The sequence below is a fragment of the Dama dama genome, chromosome 8, assembly GCF_033118175.1.
Source record: "Dama dama isolate Ldn47 chromosome 8, ASM3311817v1, whole genome shotgun sequence".
NCBI classification, from domain to species: Eukaryota; Metazoa; Chordata; class Mammalia; order Artiodactyla; family Cervidae; genus Dama; species Dama dama.
The window spans coordinates 54,290,521-54,314,445 of NC_083688.1; the positions used below are offsets into that span (position 1 = coordinate 54,290,521).

Sequence of the window (23,925 nt, forward strand, 5' to 3'; positions counted from 1 at the left end):
ATAAAATATAATACTATAATAATTTTATATTACTTGAATCACCAAAAATGTTTACACTATTCTACGCACTGTTAAGATGTGTAACACACTGTAGAATAAAAACGTTTCACTGTTAAAAACTATTTAAATGATACGGTAAACCATGTGGGTGGGAAAGCATGAAATCTAAATTTGAATCAATATTCTGCTTTGTTTTAAAAGGGTTTAAGCTAGAAAATCAATTTATTAATGTAACCCTAAAAAAGAGTTTTATAAATAGGTTAATAGCCAACCATATATTCTAAGCTCACCTTAAGTGAATCTCAGAAACTCAATAATAGAACACTTAATTGATAAAGGAAGACACTACAGACTTGAGCATCAAGCCATTATACCAACTAAGACTAAGCCCGTAACAGACTAAAAAGTACTAAGCTTCAAGTACTCTTTTTCCTGTTTAACCCTCAAAAGATGAACACTTTAAGAAGGTAATTTCCCCATTTTACAGATAAGAAAACTCCGTGTAACTTGCAAATGAATAACATGCACTAATTATAAAAGGAGAGTTGGAGAATAGACACTCTCAATTTTTCAGTCCATGGTAAATGATAAATTTTTATCTCAGTACCGTAATTCAATGTTCTAAATGAAAACAGCAAATTAGAATTAAAAGCCAGATTCACATTTTAACTATTGATAAAAATCCAGAATATATACTCACTTGGTCAACATAAAATTAAACACTGATTTAAAATAAAATAGGTTATTTTCAGTGATAAAGATGTGCTTCAATTACAACATGGAAAAGTTATAATCCTAATTTCCATTATTAAGCTATAGATGTAGAAATAACTGACATCCAAGAGATAATATTTACTTCAATAAACCAATAAATTTTATGATAGTTTTAATGTTACCTGATATTATTTTGTCATTGACTTAATATTTAATATGCATCAAACAGTAATTCAACTTGTACATGAGAGTTACAAGTAATATATAAGGAAAGACATTTCTTAGCAGAAAAAAGTTTATAATTCCTGATCTTAAATCGCTGCTGCTGCTGCTGGCAAGTCGCTTCAGTCGTGTCTGACTCTGCGAGACCCCACAGACGGCAGCCCACCATGCTCCCCCTCCCTGGGATTCTCCAGGCAAGGACACTGGAGTGGGTTGCCATTTCCTTCTCCACTTAAATCGCTATACTGCTATACTGTATCAAACCAAATCTACATCCTCCTTTTTTCAAGAACTGTGGCATAAGAAAATAAAAGGACTGCCCAACAAATAAAAATTATTAACCTTACTACTATTTACCTACTCAAAATTAATCAGCACTTTCAAAAGGAGGTTTTATACAAAAACTGTATAGTCAGTGGAACTGGGATTTTTTTTTTTGTTTTTACTCTATTAGAAGGTGCTGGTAAAGCCGTGCTAACAGCCTTCACTGGTCAATTACTGTAGCCGGTCAAGGCAATATCAGAAGAGTGTCTAGCTGCATGATGATGAGCATTCCAATCTGTAATGTTTTCTTGGGAGTTATTTTAATATGGATGTCATGAATCTAACTAGAAAATCGGAAGTCATACAAAGTAGAATGAAGAGGAAGTGTTTTATGATTTTCAACAAGTCACATCTTTCTCATGCTTTCTTTGTTCAGTTTTCTAATCCGTAAACTGGCAAAAATAATTTTACTTTCCCTCTTAACTTAAATGTTTATGATTAACAACTGTTATGCACATCAGTGTTTTATAGAATATTTCAAATATAATTTTTCATTAGTAAAATAACAAAGTGGATAAGAATTTTCAAAGAAAAATCAAATAAATACAAAGACTAGCTCTCATTTCCTCCAAAACAAGATGATAAAAAAAACTATGATCACACATGATAATACTTCTAATATTTCCATGGCTAAAATGAATAAATAAGGTATTCCTTTTCAACACAAATTTTCTACTTCTACTAAGACTATTAGCATTAAAAACAATTGAGTATCTAGACAGGTACAGGCAGTCTCCAACTTTCAAACAGACTATGCCCCCAAAAGTATGCTTAGAACTCATTTTCCCATTTAAAGAAAAGTTTTACATGCTTCTCAGATTACTCTCAAAGGCTGAATATATATATTAACCAACAATGTATTTTAGGTAAAATGTCAACACATTGACTTCAACCAAATCTTACCACCTTTCTTTATAAATTACTTCTCTGGGAAAATAAATTCCATTGTAACATCTGCTTCCCATTTGCATGAAAGTCAGATAGTTTATTTCTGGCAACAGTAACTAGAAAACTTATTTTGAAAACAGAGAAAACACTTCTCTGAAGCAATCACCTTTCCAGGTGACCTGAAAAGGTTGGTGGTCAGAGGTTCTGAATCTCATTCTAGGAATGAAAAGAGAAATCATATGCCTATAGACATAAACTTTTCCACCGCCTGTTCACATAGACCACTAAGCATCTGTCAAGCTGGGAACTGCCTATATTACAATTGTCAGGTTTTTTTTTAATTGGATTAGTGTTTAAAATAACACTGTTATTTTTAATATACTTATAGTAGAAAATTTTATGCTTTTCTGTTTACTCAGTGTATTTAAATTACTTTTTAAAATTTCATATTTAAACAGTATGTTTATGAAGTACAAAAAAACCTTAACCAGTACTGAAAAGATATAAAATATTGTTTTCATGTAGGAATTCAAAGCAATTCCTCATACCCACAATCAACACACCTATCTGCCATGTCTTTGAATCAAATCTGACAATTTCATTCTCAGATATACTAAAATAACTCCCCAGAAGGCACTTTGCACAGAGTTCATGAACACTAAAAATAAAATAATCTTACTGCAAAAATACAGCTAACTAGAAATTATTTCCTTCCCTTCACAAAGAACAGGTTCGAAGACTCAAATTTCCTAACATCAATTCCAACATGAACCTAAAATCTACACTTTAAAAAGTCAGCAGAGTTAACAGCATCAAGAACCATGTGGTGAAAAGACAGAGATCTAAAATAGGCAGCACTCACTGCTTCATGGTATGCCAAGACACTTGGGAGGATCTCAGTTAAATACTTATACCTTCAGATGACTTAATATTCCAGGATACTTCAGCAGATATCTAGAACAAATCATCTAGCTCCCAAAAGACAATAAAATAAAAACATATATAAAAATACATACATACAATAAACTTTCAAGGTAGATGCTGGAATTCTTTAGATCTATTTCAACCTAAGCCTATGGTCAGGAAAAAGCCAAGGTTTAACAGTAGTGTTTACAGTTTTATAGTTCTCACTCAATTTTAGTTGTAAAATATCATATACTTCCTTGGGTTCCATGACAAACTTATTGTCTATCAAATTATTAAGCAATCAGACTAGTAGGAACACATTAAAGAAAATAAATAAAGATTGGCAAATATAGGTTGAATTCAACAAATATTTGGTTGAATTCAACCAAATCAAGGCATTAATGTCCAAAGCTGGCATTAAGTTTTTAGATATTCTGAAAAGAAAAAAAAAAACAAAAGCCTATGTAGTAAGCCTATGTCTGATGTGAGGAGAGAAGCAGACAATGGAGACACGTAACCCTAATGAATGCAGGCTGCCTGAAGCCTTCCCATTTTATGATGTCATCTAAATCAACTTGTAGAAAGAAACAGAGACCATGCTGAGAAAGGCTGCAAGATATGCAAATAACTTAGAGATCAATTTAAACAGGACAGAGTGTGTTCATTCAAACTGAATGCAACCTTCAGGTATTATAAGTTGGAAACATCCATGGCTACATTTCCTCAGAACAGTTTCAAGGTATACTCTTAGCCCCAGTATATTATAGAACTTTAATGTGCACCAAGTTGTTCTAAGCAACTGATGTTTATAAATCCCTTCCCCTCTTTTTTTCAGTTACACAGGAAGCACTGGCTTTCAAAGATGCAATTTTGTTTTAAAAGAAAAAAATACCACATAGCACAGCAAATGACCATTAACGGTTTGGCAGAAATTTTTACTTTTTAAAAAGATCTTTGTCTAGCATGACACCATCTGATGTTGTTTGAAGAGTTAATCTTAACATATCCATACACTCTTTCAACCTGGGGTCAGACGTTCGCAATCCTGTAGATTTGAGTGCCTGTTTTTAAAAAAATAAGAGTCTGTAAATACATAGTGCAAATAATGTATATGCTTATTCCAACTACAAGTTTTTAATTCTGTATTTAAAGACTTCTACCCAAGACCTGAATTTTTATACATGGCATTTTAGTGTCACTATTACCCTCTTTCTGGACAAGTTTCTCATTGTTTCTTTCATTTCCTTTCACTGATTACCTTGAAATAAACATGATGAAAATTTGAAAATAAGAGAAATAGTGTCAGTCAAAATCTACATGTCAGATGACTTTAAGACTACATTGTGATATCACCGTATATTGATTCGTATTACTGATTTTCAAAAAGTTAAGATAGAAAAATATAAAAACTTACTGTAATAAATTTATGAACAGGTATTTTCTCTTGTCCTTCTGCAATTGTATAGAACAGCAAATCTTCCAAACTAGGTAACAGACCCTGTTTTATTTTACTAAAGAGGAAAAAAAGAACACAAAATTAACTCTTATGTGAACTTTCAAGCAGATTTTAGCTACATCCATTTTAAAATAATGAAGCAGACTACAGTTGATAGATTCAAGACCTACTATCATATTAATAAACGCTGATTTACCAAAATCAAACAGTACTACTGAAACCACACTGAGAAACACGTTTAAAACATGTTCATTAATTTACACAGGTATCGTGTAATCCTACATCATCTGTTATGATGATTTCTTCCTGTACAGCCTAATACAATCACACAATACTAACTATGAGCCTAGAAAATGTTCAGGTAAGAGTCAATATTTCATTCTATTGTTATTGCTTTTTTATAGGATGATTATACCTATGTAAAACATGGTTGTGGTTTAGTTGCTAAATTGTGTCCGACTCTTTGCGACTCTATGTACTATAGCCTGCCAGGCTCCTCTGTCCACAGGATTTCCCAGGCAAGAACACTGGAGCGGCTTGTCATTTCCTTTTCCAGGGATCTTCCCGACCCAGGAAGTGAACCCAGGTCTCCTGCATTGCAGGCAGATTTGTTACTGACTGAGCTATGAGGGAGTCCTTGAATATAACACATATATTATAGTCATATATTTGTTATAAACAGTTATATATAGTTTGAATAATTAATCTGATTGTAAAATCTGAGGGAGAGAGTAATTAAGAAAAGATTAGTGTACAAGTTCTCAAGTCCTGACTATAATATTTACTAGTCGAGTCACCTTGGGTAAATTAATTAACTTTTTTGTGGTTCAGTTTCCTCATTTGAGAAAGGGTGATAACAAGGCCTACCTCACAGTGTTCTTGTGAGAATCAGTTGACTTACACATTTAATACCCTCAGTGCCCTGCCTGGCAGAAAGTACTCAATCATCAGTAGTTGTAGTGACTATTTCTAAAGTGACCTAGGCTTACATATACACATCAAATGCCACATATCACAAAGACTGTTAGAATAAAAATGTTACCATAAAAATATATTAAAATCTTAATTAACTAATAAGTTGGTATAAGAAAAATTTTTTCTCAATTAACCAAACTTTTAATCAAGAAAAAATTTCTTCCTACTCATTGCAAAGTTTTCAGATAAACTATAATGAACCTATAAATACTTTCTTTTGCAGGGCTCTGAAACTGAAATGAACACAGTTCAATATTCTGAACATTCATGACTGTCATATGTATTATAGTGATGTTATAAGAATTACAGATCAAGGGTAGACCAATCCCTTCCCCACCCATCACTATTTATTAAAATCAAAGGTACAAATACATGTATGTATTTGTACATATGTGTATACAAAATGTCTGGAAAGGGCTTTACCTTTATTTCAAGAAAGAGAAAATTAAAGAGTGGTCAATATATTTCTATTTTAAAAGACAAGAGAATAGTGTCAGCTCACAGAGCATGTACATTTACACATGCACATACAAAATTTCTCAAAGAAACACTAATGTTGGCATTAATGTCACTTACACTTGTTTTCAAAGCTATCATACCAGCTTCTTGTTTTTAAAGTCAACCCTAAAGTACAAGAATTTCATGCCAATGTTTTAAAAAAAAGTAACACATAGGATTATTGTAATTTAAAGATAGATCCAGGATATATAATTACTCCTTAAAACAATTTTGGCTCTTAGAGAAATTTTAAAAATATATTTGGGATATTTTAATTATAAGAGTTAAAAATTATGGATCACTTCTGTTAAGTATTCTTATTAATTGTTTTACATGCATTCTAATTTAATCCCTACCATTATGACAAAAAGTACTATTATCCAAAATAAAGTATGATTCCTGGTACACACTGGATGCTCAATATATTTACTGTTTGACAAAAAAAAAAAAAAAGACTGACTCTATCCCCATTTCTCAGAAGCTCAAAAAAGTCAACAAACTTTCCAAGACTGCACAGTGGTAGAGATATATTTAGAAACCTTGTTCCTCTGAATTCAGAGTCCAAAATATATGCCTCTACAATTTTACTGGCTCTCAAATTTACTAGTTAGTAATTACTTTTATAAGGTATGATTTTTCTAGATCATACCCTGATCTAAAACCATCAAGCAGCATTCAATAGTACTGATGACTTAATATTTAAAGAAAAATTGAGCCAGCTGTCAAAAACAATCGGTGGAAAATAGCATACTAATTATTTACAGAAAATGGCTTGTTAAATAAACTTCAGATAGTGGTAGTTTATCACTTTAAAAAACTGCAGAATAAGCTTTCCACATATTTATCACACCAGTAAATGGTATTTGCTTTGCCTAAAAGCTATGTAAGTAACATAAAATATACAGTTCTTCAGCTTATGGTAGATAGGGCAAAGAATTTAAAATGACCATGTTTATTGCCACAGCTAACATAAAAGGCTAAATACTTACTTTTGGACAAGAGACTAATTTTTATCCATTGGAGAGATATTTAAGTCATCCCTAAAATACCATGCTCACAAAATAAATAAATAAATAATAAACATAAATGTATAAAAAAATGTTCAAAATTGATTAAAAAAAAAAAAACAGTACTACCAATCTGAGCATTTAAAAGCTCAGACTCTGATCTGAAAATGAATTTACTTCAATAGTCTAGGGAACAAATGCAAAGGTTCTCCCCAAACTTTCAACCACACAGAAATTACACCAAAGACCTTTCCTGATATTATTACCTCCCTCCCCCACTTCTTTCCCCAGGCTTCCCTGTGGCTCAGATGGTAAAGAACCTGCCTGCAATGCAGGAGAGCCAGGTTCGATCCCTGGGTCGGGAGGATTCCTTGGAGAAGGGAATGGCTATCCACTCCAGTATTCCTGTGTGAAGAATTCCACGGACAGAGAAGCCTGGTGAGCTACAGTCCATGGGGTCGCAGTGTCAGACACAACTGAGCAACTAACACTTTCTTTCCCCAAATTTAATACCACTTTGTGGCACTGCTTAATGATATTATACTTCACCATTAAAACTCAAAAGCTAAAAACCGTAGTTTCTGGAATATATAGTAACTAGGATATTTTAAAGAAGTGTTTAAGTTTTAATGACAAAAAAATAGATTATAACAGGTTTTCACATTGTAGTACCAACAACTGGTGATAAGCCCTCAGATTCTGTAGGGGGGAAAAACATGAAATAGTTACAACACTCAGCAACTAAAATGGGTATACATAGAAGATGTGCAAATTCAAAGAAAAGTCCTTGTTTTATACTTTTTAAATTCTTCCCTTTTATTCTCCCTCATTTCCTTTTTAATTTTTGCCTTTAAGATCTTTTCATCATCATTTTGTTCCTTCTTTTACCCCTTCCTTCTCCTACTTTACCCTCTCAAAATATCTGCCTAAAACACAGAAACGACCTCTTTAAAAAAAAAAGAAAAACCCCATGTATTTAACTGGCATCTATAACATGTACAGCATTATACTAGTTCCTGCTTACAATCTAAAAAGGAATGAGAAGACATACATAATAAGAAATTACAAGAAATCAACAATGGGATCCAATCATTGGAAAATTACTCACTCTGAACTAACAAGGTAAAAGTTTCAGGGGAGGATGGAATTTGAGCTAGACTTAAAAGATGGGTAGGAGCTGGAAATATGGCAACAGAAGAGGACTTTCAGCAAAGGAAACAGAATGACCACAGCAATCAAAGTAAACATTCACTGGGTATTTAAAAAGAACAGCAAATAGCCAGAGCATAGGATATATGAATTAGGGTGCCTGTTTCTACCCACGAGTTGTTAAAATACCCAATTTTCAGTGTTGAGAGAGTTCTATGTAAATCAACTAATAAATGAGGAGACTACCAAAAAATTTACAAATTTACCAATTCTACAAACATGAAAAGACACCGTCTCTGACTACTGATCAACCAGTTTCCCAATACAAAAGGAAAATTAAAACTCCTTAGTCTGATATTTGGTTTATAAATTGGCTATGTACTATCTATGCTATCAAAAATTTCTAAGTAAAAAACTCTATTATCAAATGAAGGAAGGAAAATGAACTGCAAAATGAGGAGAGGGGGAAAAAATGGAAACAACTTACTTTGTCTTATTTTGTTAAATAATGTCTCATATTACTTGACCTTTCCAAACTATAAAGGCTGGGGTACTATCTTTTTTGTCAACTCCATATAACTCAAATGTATAATATAGTATAGTAAACCTATTAGAAAAGCAAAAGCTTCTTCAACTAAGTTAAAAAAAAAAAAAAAAAAAAGATGCCCACTAATAGAATACAAAAGAATGCTTTGGTGTTTTTACTTGTATCTTCATTTTAAAAACAATGATCTGAAAAAAATACTTGGAGCTGTTTTTAAATCAGTTTATCATTTTGATTTTAGAGTGATCTGATTGACAGAAAGTGTCCATAACACCAGTAAATTGGCAGACTGAACCTGTGAGGTTGAAAGCTGCATTCATAGTGGCTGATCATATACCATTATAAGTCTGACAAAGTGATACCTCTAAATCATTTTCCCCCAAGGCTAAGTATTAGAGAATTCAAAAACAAAATTTTACATTTTTTAAAGCTTTACTTTAAAAGAACTTTCTATTGTTTCATCTTAAAACTCCAAGAGATAAAGCAACGTGGGTAAACTGTCCTCAAATTACAGATAAAAGTCAAGTAATATGGCCAATGTCACACAACTCAAGTGGCTGGGCCAGATTTAGTCCTAGAAAGTCAGTACTTGGTTCCTAATCCCAGATTCTTGCTGCTATGCCACACCAACTGTGCGGAGTTGTTACACTCCATTTTAGGGGGAATACCTGGAGTTTATTCAAAATAAAGAAAGGTGAGACTCCTTATATATTGAAGAATTTCTAACCAAACTGCTAACAGGGAAACTACTTATGTTAGATGACTAAATTGTTATTCTGCCTTGTTAAAACTGCATCTTGTAAAATACAAAGTAAGGATGAGATAAGGCAGCTGTTTTAGCTGGACTTTATTTAAATTTATTAAAAAGCAAGTCAAAGTAAGAAACACAAAAGCAACCTTTATGTGAGAAGTGGCCAGGCTGTCTACATCAGCTGATGACAAAATGTCCATATATACAGCTTCATGAGTCTAACCCAAGGGTACATCTGCTTGACTTCAATGTGAGAGTGAGGACCCGGGCAGATCAAGTCCCAGATGTCCAACTCTGTCCTTCCAACCATGTACTCCTTTAGTCAAGTATCTGTTAACAAGTCATTCCAGTTGTAAAAATACAGATATGTGAATTCTATCACTGAAATTACTCTAATACCACACGAGAGATGACTTCTTCAAAATAACTAAACTATATAGGTGAAAGTTAACAAAAGGCAGATTTCAGCCACACATAAGGAAAAACAAAACTCTGAAAATGGTATGAGCTGCCTTCAAAGGTAATAAATTCTCTTATCAATTAGTATTCAAACAGAGATGGATAACAACCTATAGCAAGTATAACAAAAGGGAAAAAACATCAGCTGGGGAGATGGGTTTTTAAGGTCTCTTTCAATAATAAACCTAAAAACTTATAAAGCATTATATTAATCTCCTAATACTGGAAGAAAAAACAAAGTCAGTCCTAACACTGTGTGACCTTGGTTAGGTCATTTAATAACTGTAGACAGTTTATAACCTATGTAAAATGAGGTGGAAATAGATGTTTTTAAAATCACTTCCAACTCTAATTCTCAGTTTTTGAGCTACTCAAAATTCCTATAAATTATATTCCTATAAATTTCTTCCTAAGTTCCTATACTAAAAATCATAAACTTTTACTCACTCAGGACTATATAATGTAGACATAAAGGATTTAGATATATATTTTACATATAAAGCTTCATTATCTGGGTTCTTTAAAAAAGTAATGGGAGTACCTAATGCCATGAAACTGTACATTTAAAAACAGTCAAAACAGTACATTTTATGTTACATGACTTTTACCTCATTTTTTTTTAAAGGTAAGGGGAATTGGGTATAGAAGGTGAGAAAGAGGGAAAATAGCTGAACTGGAGACACTGAGGCCAAGAACAAAATGTAGCAACTGATACAATAATCCACAGAACAAACCATTCTAACCAGAACCAGGGTATTAGAGAAAATCTTACACAAATAAATACAGTTCAGTGCAAGGGCTACTAACAGCAAACTACCACAAGGGCCACCGGTTTTTTAAAATAAAGTTTTACTGCAAGAAAGCCAAGCCTACTCATTTATCTACTGTCTATGCCTTCTTTGCTACAAAAGATGCTTTGAATACCTTTAATAGACCAGATAACTTGTGAAGCCAAAAATATGCACTATTTGACCCTTGAGAGAAAAAGTTTGCCACACTTGCCTTGGAGCATCACTGTATTTTAGCACAGTATAGTAATACCCCCTTATAGTAAACCTAGGAAATGTTAAACTCTATTCATTACAATATTTTAATATGGCAGAAAAATGGGCAACATTTTATAAGGAGACTTACACCAAAAACAGTTAAGAAATTTAAAACTTTGATGTTTGTGGATAAAAGAGAATACAACTGAATAATGCTGGCAATAGGAGCTTTACAAACCCATTCACAATCTTCTTCAGAACTTTTTTCAACGTGATAATACTGTTATACATAATAGAAAAAGGATATCAGGATAGCAAACCAGGACAGCAGGGTAGAGATTTACAAACTTAAAATGTGTTCCGATTAGAAGTTATCATAATGAGAAATCTTAAACTATATGGAGGCAGGAAAAACAACATCTGTTCTCACAAACCACAACTGCTAACATCGTTTTGGCTTATTTCTACTACTTTTTCTAAGCATTTTTTAAAAGCTTGAGATGACTTGACATCAAACTGCATAGAAAATTTTGTATTATAACTTTTGTTTTAACATTATATTTTCCTATATCCCTAAAAAGTATCTGTATTCACTTTAAATGACTGAATAATAAATCTCATGTGGATGTGCCATAATTTACTTAACCATTCCACTTCTATGGAACACAAATTTTCCCCCAGTTTTCTCTAACAACCATAATACTGTGCCAAAAATATTAGCAAAAAATCTATCTACACCTCAGTTTTGTTAACCTGGACTCCTAAAAAGGTACAATTATCAAATTTTTCTGAAGTTTAAAAATCACCAAGGGAAGTTCTCGGTCCTATACACCTGCATTTCACAATCAAAGTAATTTATCCCTGAGTAGATTCCAGGATAAAATCATAGCAAAAGCATCTCTACCTGAAACCTATTTAACCTTACTTAGAGAAATCTACAGTTAGATATTTATTTATAAAATTAGTTACTTCATTTAGCTTTAAACATTCCTCTTAGCATCAAATGACTTAACAGTGAAATGGCACACACAGGCAACTCCTTGGTTTATAAAGAATTTGAAGACTGAGGTGCTGAAAGAATGCAAATCCTACAGGCAGACTTTCGGTTTCTACAGTCATAATTTTTCTTCACTTCAAAATCACAAGAAGGAAGTAGTGCAGTTTTTTCCTGATTTTTTAAAACTTGAAGAAACCCACATAAATCTTCAACAAATTTCTCTTCAAGGTGACCCTGATCTTTTTCAGACTAAAACTGTGTCTACTCCCCACCACCACCACTTTTCTCTACATACAAGTCTTCACCAAAAAGACTAACTCCCTAAGTTAGTTGATTTTTAGGTAGGCAGACTTCTTTGTAAAAAATATAAAGCCTAAAAACAAGAAGCTAAACTCAAGCAGAGTAAACTTCAGGAACTAATTCATGCTCCTTCAGTGAATGACATCTAAGTATTATTAATTAAGAGCATGCAGTTTATTACAGATTATGTTCAGGTATTATCAAAGGCTAATAGATGCATGTGGTTTAAAATAAACATTAGGCCACAAAAAATTTTAAGATGTACGTTATGGTTGGGCATTCAAGCAAAACTAAAACCCACTGACAACTGTAATCTAGAAAAAATATTGAGCAAATCACAAATAAAATGACTGAAGGGTTCACTGCAAAGTTCCACATCCAAAATTAAATATATTTTCTTTATCAAGGAGGGTTTATAAGTTTGTATTGTAAATTATTAGTAGCTCAGTCGTGTCCAGCTCTTGGTGACCCCATGGACTGTAGTCTGCCAGGCTCCTCTGTCCATGGGATTTCCCAGGCAAGAACGCTGGAGCGGGTTGCCAACCCTCCCCCAGGGGATCTTCCCGACCCAGGGATTGAACTAAATATATTTTCAAGCTTGATGTCAATTTAAATGAATTGTAAATATGTTCACTTTTGCAAATTAAAAGCAAATGATTAAAGGATCATAACAGAATTGGTCCCCTATTTAAACGGAGGTTCTGTCTTTCTATTTAACAAATGTTTTACCTGGATAGGATGCCAATATTGCTTCAACTTCATTATCAGTGCTACTCTATATAGCAGACCTAATTCAACGTTGCTGAAACACTTAAGTACTTAATCTTACTTTGAAATTCAATTCGCACAAAATATGAGGTAATGATTCTTTTCCTGCTAACTACCATTTATTAAGAATAAATATGAACTACAAAACCAAAATCATAGTATTTGAAGCTAACTGAAATCATGTTTGCACTTTCACTTTTAATATATTTTTAATTATATAGTTGAGCAAACAGCATTACTCCATCATGTGCAGCTTTTAACAGATTACTACCAAACTGTCCTCCAAGATAGTTGAATTTTTACTTCCACCAGCAATGTAAAGAGTTCCTATTTCCCACACCCTTTCCATCACTTAATTTAACATCTGCCAATCTGATAGGGGGAAAATAATCTTGTTTTAATGGAATACTTTTGATATTGTATCTTGTATGCTTTATCTATTTTCTAAAGGGCATACACCTACTGATACTTTCCCAGAATCATCCTTCTCTTTTTCTAATTAAATAATATAATGCCCAAACAAAAAGTAACTTAAAAAAATGTTCCCTCTTCTCCACCTGTTAACCCTTCCCAGAGATCCTTCACTAAGACAGAATATGCACATCTACATTTTGCAGAAGTGAAGTATGGCATTCTTGAGAGAGAAGACAGTATGATAAAAATGTTCATGTTGGGCAAGCACTGGCATAAAATAGAAGTTAATCAAAAATTTCAAATGCTACACAGCATTGTTTGATATAACATGCATCCCAATCCATTACTGGTTTTCTGGAAGGAGTGGTATTTTGAAATTATAACTATGTAATTAATCTTGAAACAACATGCAAAATAGGTTGAAATGAGACAAAAGAACAGATATATGGTGAAGATTTTAAACCTGAAGTCATCAGACTGTTATTTAGTCGCAAAGTTGCGTATGACTCTTTGTGATCCCATGGACTACAGCCCTCCAGGATCCTCTGCCCATGGGGTTTCCCAGGCAAGAATACTGGAGTGGGTTGCCACTTTCTTCTCCAGGGGCTCTTCCCTACCCAGGGATCAAACCTGCGACTCCTACTTGGCAGGTGGATTCTTTACCACTGGGAAGCCCCGAAGTCATTAGGTATGTGGAGATAAATATAAGAACAAAGCGTGGATGAAAAATGAACTATTACCTACACAAAGATTAGAGGATATGCTGCTGAGAAAGCAGACAAGTGGGGGAAAAGCAGAGGCCTCACAGCCTCAGGATTTATACCCAGTGAGCAAACCCCAAAAGAGACACAGAAAAAGAGAACAATTTAAAAAGTCAAGAGTTGTGTTACACGGTTTCCAAAATGATGGAATACTACTAACAAAATTAAATAAGAGGACTGCAGGGAAAACTGAGCAGAGATCATTACATTTTCCTGTAACATACTTAGGACAGTAGTAAAATCTTAACCTTGATCAGTAACCTAAACCAGAACTGAAGTTGTTGACAGACAGAGCATAGCCTTGGATGACAATGGTTCAGAGTTTGACTATGAAAAGAGATAACTCACATTCTACCTCCTTCCAGAATATAATATTGCATGGATAATAAAATATAAGACCAAGGAAAGGAGGAAAAGCAAACATCCCAGCCACGTGAACTAATAAAATTACTATGGTTAAGAATTAAATTCACTCTGAGCTTACTGGTAAGCAAGGCAAAAGGGTAATCAGTGAATATCACACAGTTTCACATAAATTTTTTCCAGAAACCAAACAACAAAAAATTTTCATTTGAGCCTAAAATCCAAATGCTGATGTCCTTGTAAGGTTTTACAATAAGTGATGTAATTTTAAAAGTGAATTGTTATACATAACAAATGTTAAACTCATTTTATTTTTCACATGGGTAGTTCTTTTAATAATCCTCTACAGAAACTGGCAGAATCCCGAGTGAGTGCTGGCATCCCAGGTGACTTGCTGACTGAGGAATGACCTATACTTTGGAAGCTGAGTGTAAGAAAGGATAACAGGATCAACTGGAACCTTACCTCCCAGAATGAGAGAAATGTTTTACCACATAAAGGCAAAATGGATGAAGTCAAGGGAAGGAAGCTACAGTTCAAAACCAGATCACTCAAGAAATGGAATCTTTAAACAGATTAAAAATTTTTTCACAATCACTGAGACCAGTACTCTTCACTTTATGTGTAAACTGGAGATAGCTGGGGTTCACTCTTGAAATCCTTGATTGAAAGCTCTCAGGCTTATCATATATTTGGACTGCTCCTAAACTCATCTAGCTATTACTCCAAACTTTGGTGTCAAAAACATACTCTTCAACTATGGTAAACAAGGTTATCTTATTGGCCATTCAAACTCCCAGGACATCTGAACAAATATTCTTGAAGAAGTCCCTCCGTAGACTGGTTTTCTTTGAGGGCTAGGAGGAACAGGAAGGGACATTTTTATGTAGAATTGTCAATAAGCATTAGACAAAGTAAGTGTTCCAAAGTTACTGCTAAGAAATGATTTATTTCAAAGGCAATGGCGGTATAAGCTTCTGGAAAACATGTAAATCACAAAAGCTCAATTTTCTCACAATAAGGGGAAAAAAAGAGGGATACTAGAGCCATTCAAGAGACAGAATGGAAGACATTTTCTAGAGAAAGCCGTTCCCATCAAACAACCGTTAAGGGCAACTTTTAAATGCTAGTAATCACATTCTTCTTTCAATTCTGTAACTCTGGACACCTGTACTTAAACTAGTTACATGCCTGGTAATTCAGGTAAGTAAAGTGAGTACCACAGAAACATACACAATTCTAGTCTCTAAAAAACATTAAAGATGCAGAGATTTGACAAAAGTCTAGCTTTTCAGAACGTGACCACATTTGGGTCATCCAACTGAGGATGTTCAATGACCTGCCCATAATCATAAGGGAGCAAAAGCATTATCACAGAAGATCACAAATGTTGCCCATCACCAACCGATTTTTTTAAAGTAACATTTTTCAGTCTGGGAGAACAATTTTAGCTCGGAATGTTTTAGGATGGTGCCAATTTCAATCACAGGAAACATTAAGCCAGGTCTGAGATTGAAAAGTATAAGAATCCCACTTTCAGTTTGACTTAAGATAGCAATATAAGTAGAAGAGGAGCAAAAAACAGATCACATACGGTTAGTGCAAAGTCAGAAAAATAGTAAGATATAAAGAAAACAGACAAGTGAATATTTACCTACAGTGGGGGAAAAAAAGCTTTGTGTCCATTTATTTTAACTCAAGACAAAATATCCAGGAAACTGCCTCACGTACTGTGTAGAAAAAAAAGCCCAATTTTGTTTTAAGATTAAATTGCTGTGCACAATAGGTGAGTTATCACCCTACCACAATTCATTTAAACCACAAAAGCTACTTAATTCATTTTTTTCAGAGTTAGCACTTTACCCGTCACATTCAATCCTGGCTATTTTCACATGTATTTTCAAAAATTCGCCCATCTCATGGAAGATGTCAGACGGGCCAAAGCTGGTTGGCCCCCAGTGCAAACAGGTGGTTTGTACTACGTGCCCCGTCTTCTCGGCCACATGACTCTTTTCCTCCTAATCTCATTGCGGAAACGTTATTTCCGGTGCCCCAGATGGCTCTACACAAGCCTTAAGAAGCCACTTCAGAAATGTGAAGAATATTCTGCTACTCCAGGCTTCTCAAGAGATGATGGCAGAGATCGAAGAAAGGGTTACGCATACAGGAAACTCGGATCCAGAGAAGCAAGGAGTCAGAAAGGCACAGGCTTTGCCCATCGCCAGACTCCTAAATGTCACTCGGTGATGTTCGTGTGGCATCACCGCCAAGGGCTGGGCGGGCGGCCAGGCACTGCAGCCCTGAGCCGGGGCGCTGAGCACGCGGCGTGGGACAGACACGCAGCCACAGCTCCAGCCCGGGCGTCGGGGGAGGGGGGGGTGCACCAAAGGGGCCCTCCGGACCCTTGGCAGCTCCACCCGGCGGCGGGGAAGGGAAGTAAGGGCCCAGAGAGGGGCGCGGGCGGGGCCGGGCCTAATCACATGGTGCAGAAGGCGCAGGCCGCCCGGCATCTCTTTCTTTCTCTTTCTCGAACCTCCGCTCCCATCCCGCCCCACCGAAGGCCCCTCCGGGGCCCGGGACCCAGGCGGGACGAAGCCTCCTGGGTCTCGCGTAGACACTCACTTTTCGCCTGAAGGCACCAGCTCCTTGCCCTCGTTGTTGGAGAACGCGTCCGTCTCCCCTGGGCTGTCCTTGGGGCCGGGAGCCTGCGGGACTGCGGGCGGCGACGCCCCAGGCTGCTGCGGCGGCGGCGGCTGCTGCTGCTGCTGCGCGCCCCCCTTGCCCAGCTCCTGTAGGATCTCCGAGGGCGAACTGGACAGGCCCCTCGAGAGGGGCCCCGCCGACCGGCCGCCCCCGCCCCACCACGGGTAGAGCCGCGCGGCGGCCACCTGGCCCGTTCGTCCCCCGCCCAAGGGTCGCCGGCACAGGGTGGCGAGGGGCTGCGCCCGCCTCAGAACCGCGCAGGCGGGAGCGGGCGGGCGCAAGAGCAGGTCCCGCAGCATCGCCGAGCCTCGGAGTCGCATCATACCGCTGGGTCCGTCAGCGCCCGCTGAACAGGGGAGGATGCTCCGGACGTGGGCGGCCGCTCTTTTCCGAGAATGCGGTCTCCGGCGGGACGGCCAGAGGGCAAAAGAGTACAGGGGCAGAGACGTGGGTGTGGTTCTAGCCGCCGCCGCCGCCGCCGCCGCTTCTCCTCAGACCGCCCGCTGCCGCTTCTCCTCACACCGCGTAGGGCTCCGCACTGAGGCTGAGGCGCAGGGGCGGGCCCGAGACATTCCGCGCGCACCCTCCCGGAGGCGGGAGGACGCCGACGTCCGGCCCCCTCCGCCAGCTCCGATTGGCTCAGATCCTCGACCTCGCTTATGATTGGTGACTGGTGCAGTCAAATTTCTCTCGGCGCCTGATGCGCGGAGCGTCGGGCGGCTGACTGGCGGCAGGGGAGGGGGGAGGGGGGAGGGGGGAGGGGGGAGGGGCGGGGCGTGGAATCAAACTGACGTGTGAGGCTGGAGAGCCAAGCGGGTCTCCAGAGTAGCCCCTTCTTTCTGACTTGGTCAGGATCGAGTCTGCCACAGTTAGAAACTGGGGGGTCAGTGGTCTCGTCCTTTTCAAAACGGGTGTGCTCCTGGACTCTGCGACCTCGAACTGTTTGGGCAACTGATGAGCAAGAGCCCCTGTTGCCCAGGGGCCGACCATCAGTGGGCTTGGTCGTGGCTGGAGTCTGGCCTGGCCGTCGGAGCTCGGCTGCCCAAGCTTGCCGCTGGCCCCCGGCTATCCGTAAGGGCGTGTGGCGACGCCTCTGAGGGCCGCGGACCCGCGAGGGCAGCCCCAGACGAGCTTGTCCTTCTCCCAAATGTTACGTTTACTTGAAACTTTCCATGGTTGGCGACTGCCCAGATGTGAAGTGTTTTGGAAAAAATGAGCAAAATCCTTTCAGCTATGCGGCTTTGCCATTTGGAGGATTGGAGTTCGGGGGAGGGCAAAGAGAGAAGGGGAAACTCCAAAACATGACAACTTTCCTTTTTTAAAAATTGCTTTTAAAATTGTGCAGTGATATCTCAAAAATACTTTTGAACAACAATGATTCCCCTAATACTAGTTTGCTTGAGAGCAAAATTGTAGATGTTTCTGTATTTTAAAGCTTCCTCATCGTTGTAAAATAGAAGCATCCAGATCCTGGTTCTCTAAATCGTTTTCAGCCTAGTATCTCTTTATCCATTTATACTTTTGGACCTGTAGGAAAAGAGCCGAGGATCTGATAATCTCTGACTGTTTCTTTGAGCCTATGTAGCCTATGTACAGTCCACTTTCGCTTCCCCCCGTCCCCAAATTCTTTAGGCGATATCGTGAAACAATTAGTTTTAAACGCATAGATTCACAAAGGTTAATATGGCTTCCCTGGTGGCTCAATCCGTAAAGAATCTGCCTGCGATGCAGGATAACCGGGTTTGATCCCTGGGTCCAGAAGATCCTCTGGATCAGGAAATGGCAACCCACTCCAGTATTCTTGCCTGGAAAATCTCATGGACAGAGGAGCCTGGCAGGTTATATAGTCCATGGGGCCACAAGAGTGGGAGGTGACATAATGACTATACCACCACCACAAAGTTTAATGGGATAGTTTTTATGAAACGGGAAGGGTATATATCAGGTGCATCATTAACTGATCATCAGATTTAGTAATGTAATGAATCTTAAAATATTGCACTAAATTAGTAAATAAGAAATGTGGCTAAACCTACTAGTATGTGACCTCTGGCATGTCACAGTCTTGTGTTTAAGTTTTTTCTCTCTTTAACCGGAAGAATATGGAGCAAGCTATTATTATATGTGTATTTTTTCCCCCAAGTTAAGACAATTGCAAATCATTTAGACGGTTTTTATTACTACTTAGTGTTACCTATCTCTAAATTTGATGAGTCAAAGTAAATATATTTAGGAAAAGGGAAATTAGGTTTGGGGGAAAAGTAGCAAATACTACATCTCCCTAACATTTCCAGTCTGACTTATCAATGTCATAAACTTGAATACTGTCCCATTTCTTAGTACAACTAGTTACCAATGTTGACTGCCTCCCTTCTCAGAATGACATCCAAACTATTGACAAATTCAGTTATTATTTTCCTCCTGGTTTTTCTTAGTTTCTCTATTTTTCCTATGAAAATTCTTTCCAGTGTTTAAACTTTATGTATTTTATAGTATACTTAACACATGTAGAAAGTAAACCAAGTAAGAGATTATTTTCTGGAGTTTCTACTTTCAAGGATGAGCTGGTGAGAATGGACAGATGTTACTCCTAATACTTAGAACAACTTCAAGTCCACTGAAATTTAACCTCTTGTTTGAAAAGACAAAGTTAGACAGCAAATTAAAGCTACTACAAATTGAATTAAAATGTGACTCATTAATACTTTTGATTATTTTCTTCATCTTATATAATTTTTAAAATGTTTAATGATTTTTTTTTTTTGGAACTATGAGTTAATTACCATTTCCATTAGGTTAATTCTTCAACTATTAAGTCATATAACATATATAGTTACATACATACAATAACTTACCAAAATACCTACAAACAAAATGACTCTTCAGTTTAGCATGTGTCTGGGTTGTCAGACTACTACTAGACGTCCTCTTTGCTACTAGATAGGTGCAGTTATCCTACCATGGGGTGTGGTCTCATAGCCATTGAGAAGATAGTCAACCATAAAAAGGAAAAATTGGAATTTTTGCACTTTGTGTTTGTTCTAACTAGAAAAGTTCCTGAGCTTCTGTACTCTTTTGAAGATTAAAAAGGCTAATGTTTCAAGATGATAATATATATATAAGTACCACATCGTGCCCTTCACAAAAACTAAAAGGTATTATTTGTTGACCTAGAGCTAAATAGAAAATAGTTTTCCTTTGACTAACACCTTAAAAGAGTTGCCTAAGTTTTTTTGGTTTGTTGGTTTGTTTGAAATTCTTCTATTTAGAGAATAGAGTAAGTTTCAGGAAACCTCTAAACAAGCTTCTGCTGCTACTTCCCTTTCTTCTCTTGGTTTCCTGCTTTAACTGGCCAACTTCCTAGCCTCACTGATAAACCTTGCCAAACATAACTTATTTTTCCAAAGCTGAACTTAGATCTTTATTAAAGTATTATAAATCTTTCATCTACATAATACAGATAACATTGGTATCTTATAGGGTTGTTGTGAGTGTTAAATGAATCGATACATGTATGGCACTTAGAACAATGCTAGTTGAATTCTGTTTTAGCTATAATTATTATTATTTTCCCATGAGTGAATAAATGTTATTGTACAATGTGATTAGTTGTCACATCTATTACTGTAAAGACAAATAAGCAATTGTTTTAAACCATGTAATCATAAAGTACCATTTAAGAAGAAGCTTTTGTTGTTGTTGTTCAGTCACTAAGTCATGTCTGACTTTTTGCAGTCCCATGGACTGCAGCATGTTGGGTTCCTCTGTCCACTATATCCCTGAGTTTGCTCAGATTCATGTCCACTGAGTCAGTGATACTATCTATCCATCTCACCCTCTGCTGCCCCATTCTCCTTTTGCCATCAATCTTTCCCAGCATCAGGGTCTTTTCCAATGATTCAGCTTTTTTCATAATGTATCCGAAGTATTGGAGTCTCAGCTTGAGCATCAGTCCTCCTAATGAATATTCAGGGTTGATTTCCTTTAGGATTGATTGGTTTGACTTCCTTGCAGTCCCAGAGACTCTCAAGAGTCTTCTGCAGCACCACAGCTCGAAGGCATCAGTTCTTCAGTGTTCAGCTTTCTTTATGGCCCAACTCTTTATTTGCAGCTGAAATTGGAGAAGTTGTACATAGCAAAAACAAGATGTGGAGCTGAATGTAGGGCAGATCATGAGCTCCTTATTGCAAAAGAAGATGCTAACATCCCAAAATAGATAATTTTCTTCATTTTTAGAAAACAAAGCAATAATTTGCAAAGTATCTTAAAATAGACTACTATAAAGACAGCTTAAGCAAAGCTAGGCTCAGTGCCTGGGGTACCACCTATTTACAAATAACTTTTAGAAAAGACATAGTTCTAAACCAAGAATTGCTAGACCAAAAAGCAAAACAAAACTAAACCAGCCTGAATGTACATATCACATACAATTAAACCTAAAAATCTATCATTTGCCATCTATGTACATTAAAATGAATATCTGTTCCTTGCAGTATCACACAAAAATGGCAAGAGAAATTTTAATCAGATTTGAAGAGATTGTTTGAATGGTCTCATTTAAAATACTAACTATATGGAAATCTTTTTGAGAGTTCTCTGATGGCTGGGATGGGAGTTGGGGTGGTAATCAGTTATTTTTCTTCATTTAGAGTGATATGGTAAAGATTTCAGTTAGTTTGGTTTATAACTGTATGCCTGGAGCCTCCAGGTGTTTACTGATTTTTCAAGTGATTTTCTTAATTTTTTTTTTGTAGATTCATAGAAAATACTAAATTAGACTAAATCCCATCCTAGATATCAGAAAATTGTATATTAGCAAAACCTTAAAAAGTTTGGTTTTATAAATAGCCAAAAAGTCAGTCAAAAGGATACTTACTTGAGTCTGAAAACCTCTGTGGTAGGTTTTGTTACTGTTCCCAAATATTTTTGTCTCTCCCAATAGGAAGTCTTTACTTCCTCACCTTGTTGAATGGGAGGCTTGGCCTTATGCCTTGAATGAAATGAAATGTGAAAGGAAGTGATGTAGGCCACTGCTAAGCAGAAACTTTAGGAGTCATCACTTGTTTCTATCATCTCTCTTTTCCTTTTGGTATATGAAGAGCATGTCCAAAGAGTGGATGATTCCTTCATCTGGGTCCCAGATTGATGGAACAAAGCTGAAGATGACTGTGACTAACAGAGACTACAAAGAGAAATAAATGGTACTGTAAGTAATTTCAACTTGGGGGTTATCACCATAGAATGACTTAGGTTGACCTGTACATTATCCAAGTTGAATGAAAACTTGGCAGCCATGAGACTAATATTAATTACAGAGAGTATTCGAGAACGTTGAAAACTGGCAGTCGATCTCTAGCGCAGTTGAAACAGTGCCACTGAGAGGACAGTCAGAATAGGCATTCTCTTTCAGGGGCAATTAAAACTAAAGTTTAGGTAGGAGATATTGGATATTTATAAGTATATATTTGGACACTTTGGGGAAAATAAGCAGTGGCTTGAGGAATGAGCTCCATATCAATTATGCTCTATTGGATTTATGCTCTGAAATCTAATGTTGATTCGACATCTGAAAGTTGTCACATTTTCTAAGCTCTGAAAAGGAAAAATGAACCTGGACTTTTGTGTCAATCTGCTCTTCAAATGGTAAGATCATATTACCAGTTTGGAAAACAATTATTAAACTCTGCTGAAATAATTATTTATGGAGCTAAATGCAAAATTCAAACATTTGGGAGAAATGCATGAGAGTCCACAGCAAGGTATTTTGATGTTCTGGGTAAAGAGAAATCGATATTCATCCTCTGTATAGAGCAGGTTCCTTCAAATTTACTTTTCAAGCATCTGACCTTTACAGTTGGCATGTGAGTCCCTCTGTCTAAGTCACAAGAGGGAACGCTACAGAAGAAAGGTTGACTTGTGATAGCGCCGCTTCTCACAGTGACCGTACCATGAGGCACAGTTTCAATAGGCACCCCAGAGAGTATGACAGTGTGATGTATAAAAAAAAATCTCTGTAGAAACAGTCTAAATGTTTTATCAGTAGAAGAATGACTTAAAATAATTATCATATTTCTACATTTTACATGCGGTAAAATATATTATCTAAAATTAATGGCCCCAGTATATGTTTAAAGTGGATAAGCTTCAAAAACAGATTACAGATGGATATGACTATGAAACTGTAAAACCTGCAAAACAATATATTATTTACAGATGTATACATATGTGATTTTTTTTTTACATATGTGATTTTAAACCTTTCAAATGTGTATAGGAATGATAAACATCAAATTCAGTTCAGGAGTTATTATCTCTGTGTATATATCATGAGGAATGGGATTGAAGAAATGTACAAAGAGCTTCAGCTGTATCTGCAATGACTGAATTTTTAAAAAATAATTTTTAAAATCTGAAGCAACTATGGTACGTGGGTAGTTGATATACAAGTGTTTGTTATATTCTCTTTCTTTTTCTCTGTGGTTGGAATATCTCACAATTAAAGAAATGGCACTTTGTTGTAATGTTGAAAGCCAATACTTTTCTCTAAAAATATTAAATGTAGAAAATATTCCAAACTAATATTCAATTTTTAATGTTTCCTTTTAAACCCTTTAAAATTTTGCCTAACCAATGCTGAGTGATACAACTAGTAACAAAAAAAAAAAAATGTGTGTGTGTGTGTGTGCTCACACATGCACATGCTGTGCAGTGTCCGACTATTTGCAACCCCATGGACTGTA

At 36.6% G+C, this 23,925-nt stretch overlaps 1 protein-coding gene across 5 annotated transcripts in view; it reads right to left on the bottom strand.

Annotated features, from left to right (window-relative positions):
- The window catches only part of GLS (glutaminase), an 87,579-nt gene extending 69,841 nt beyond the window's left edge, over positions 1–17,738 (bottom strand). For 3 of the 5 annotated variants that reach the window (XM_061149127.1, XM_061149126.1, XM_061149129.1), the window contains exons 1-3: positions 17,105–17,738; positions 4,469–4,565; positions 3,994–4,115 (exon numbers count right to left, since the gene is read on the bottom strand). In XM_061149127.1, coding sequence (XP_061005110.1) covers positions 3,994–4,115; positions 4,469–4,565; positions 17,105–17,508 — 623 coding nt within the window. In that variant the 5' untranslated portion in view covers positions 17,509–17,738. The remainder of the gene's footprint in view (positions 1–3,993; positions 4,116–4,468; positions 4,566–17,104) is intronic. The other 2 variants (XM_061149131.1, XM_061149128.1) reach the window with 2 other exon arrangements.
- Positions 17,739–23,925: the final 6,187 nt, after the last annotated feature.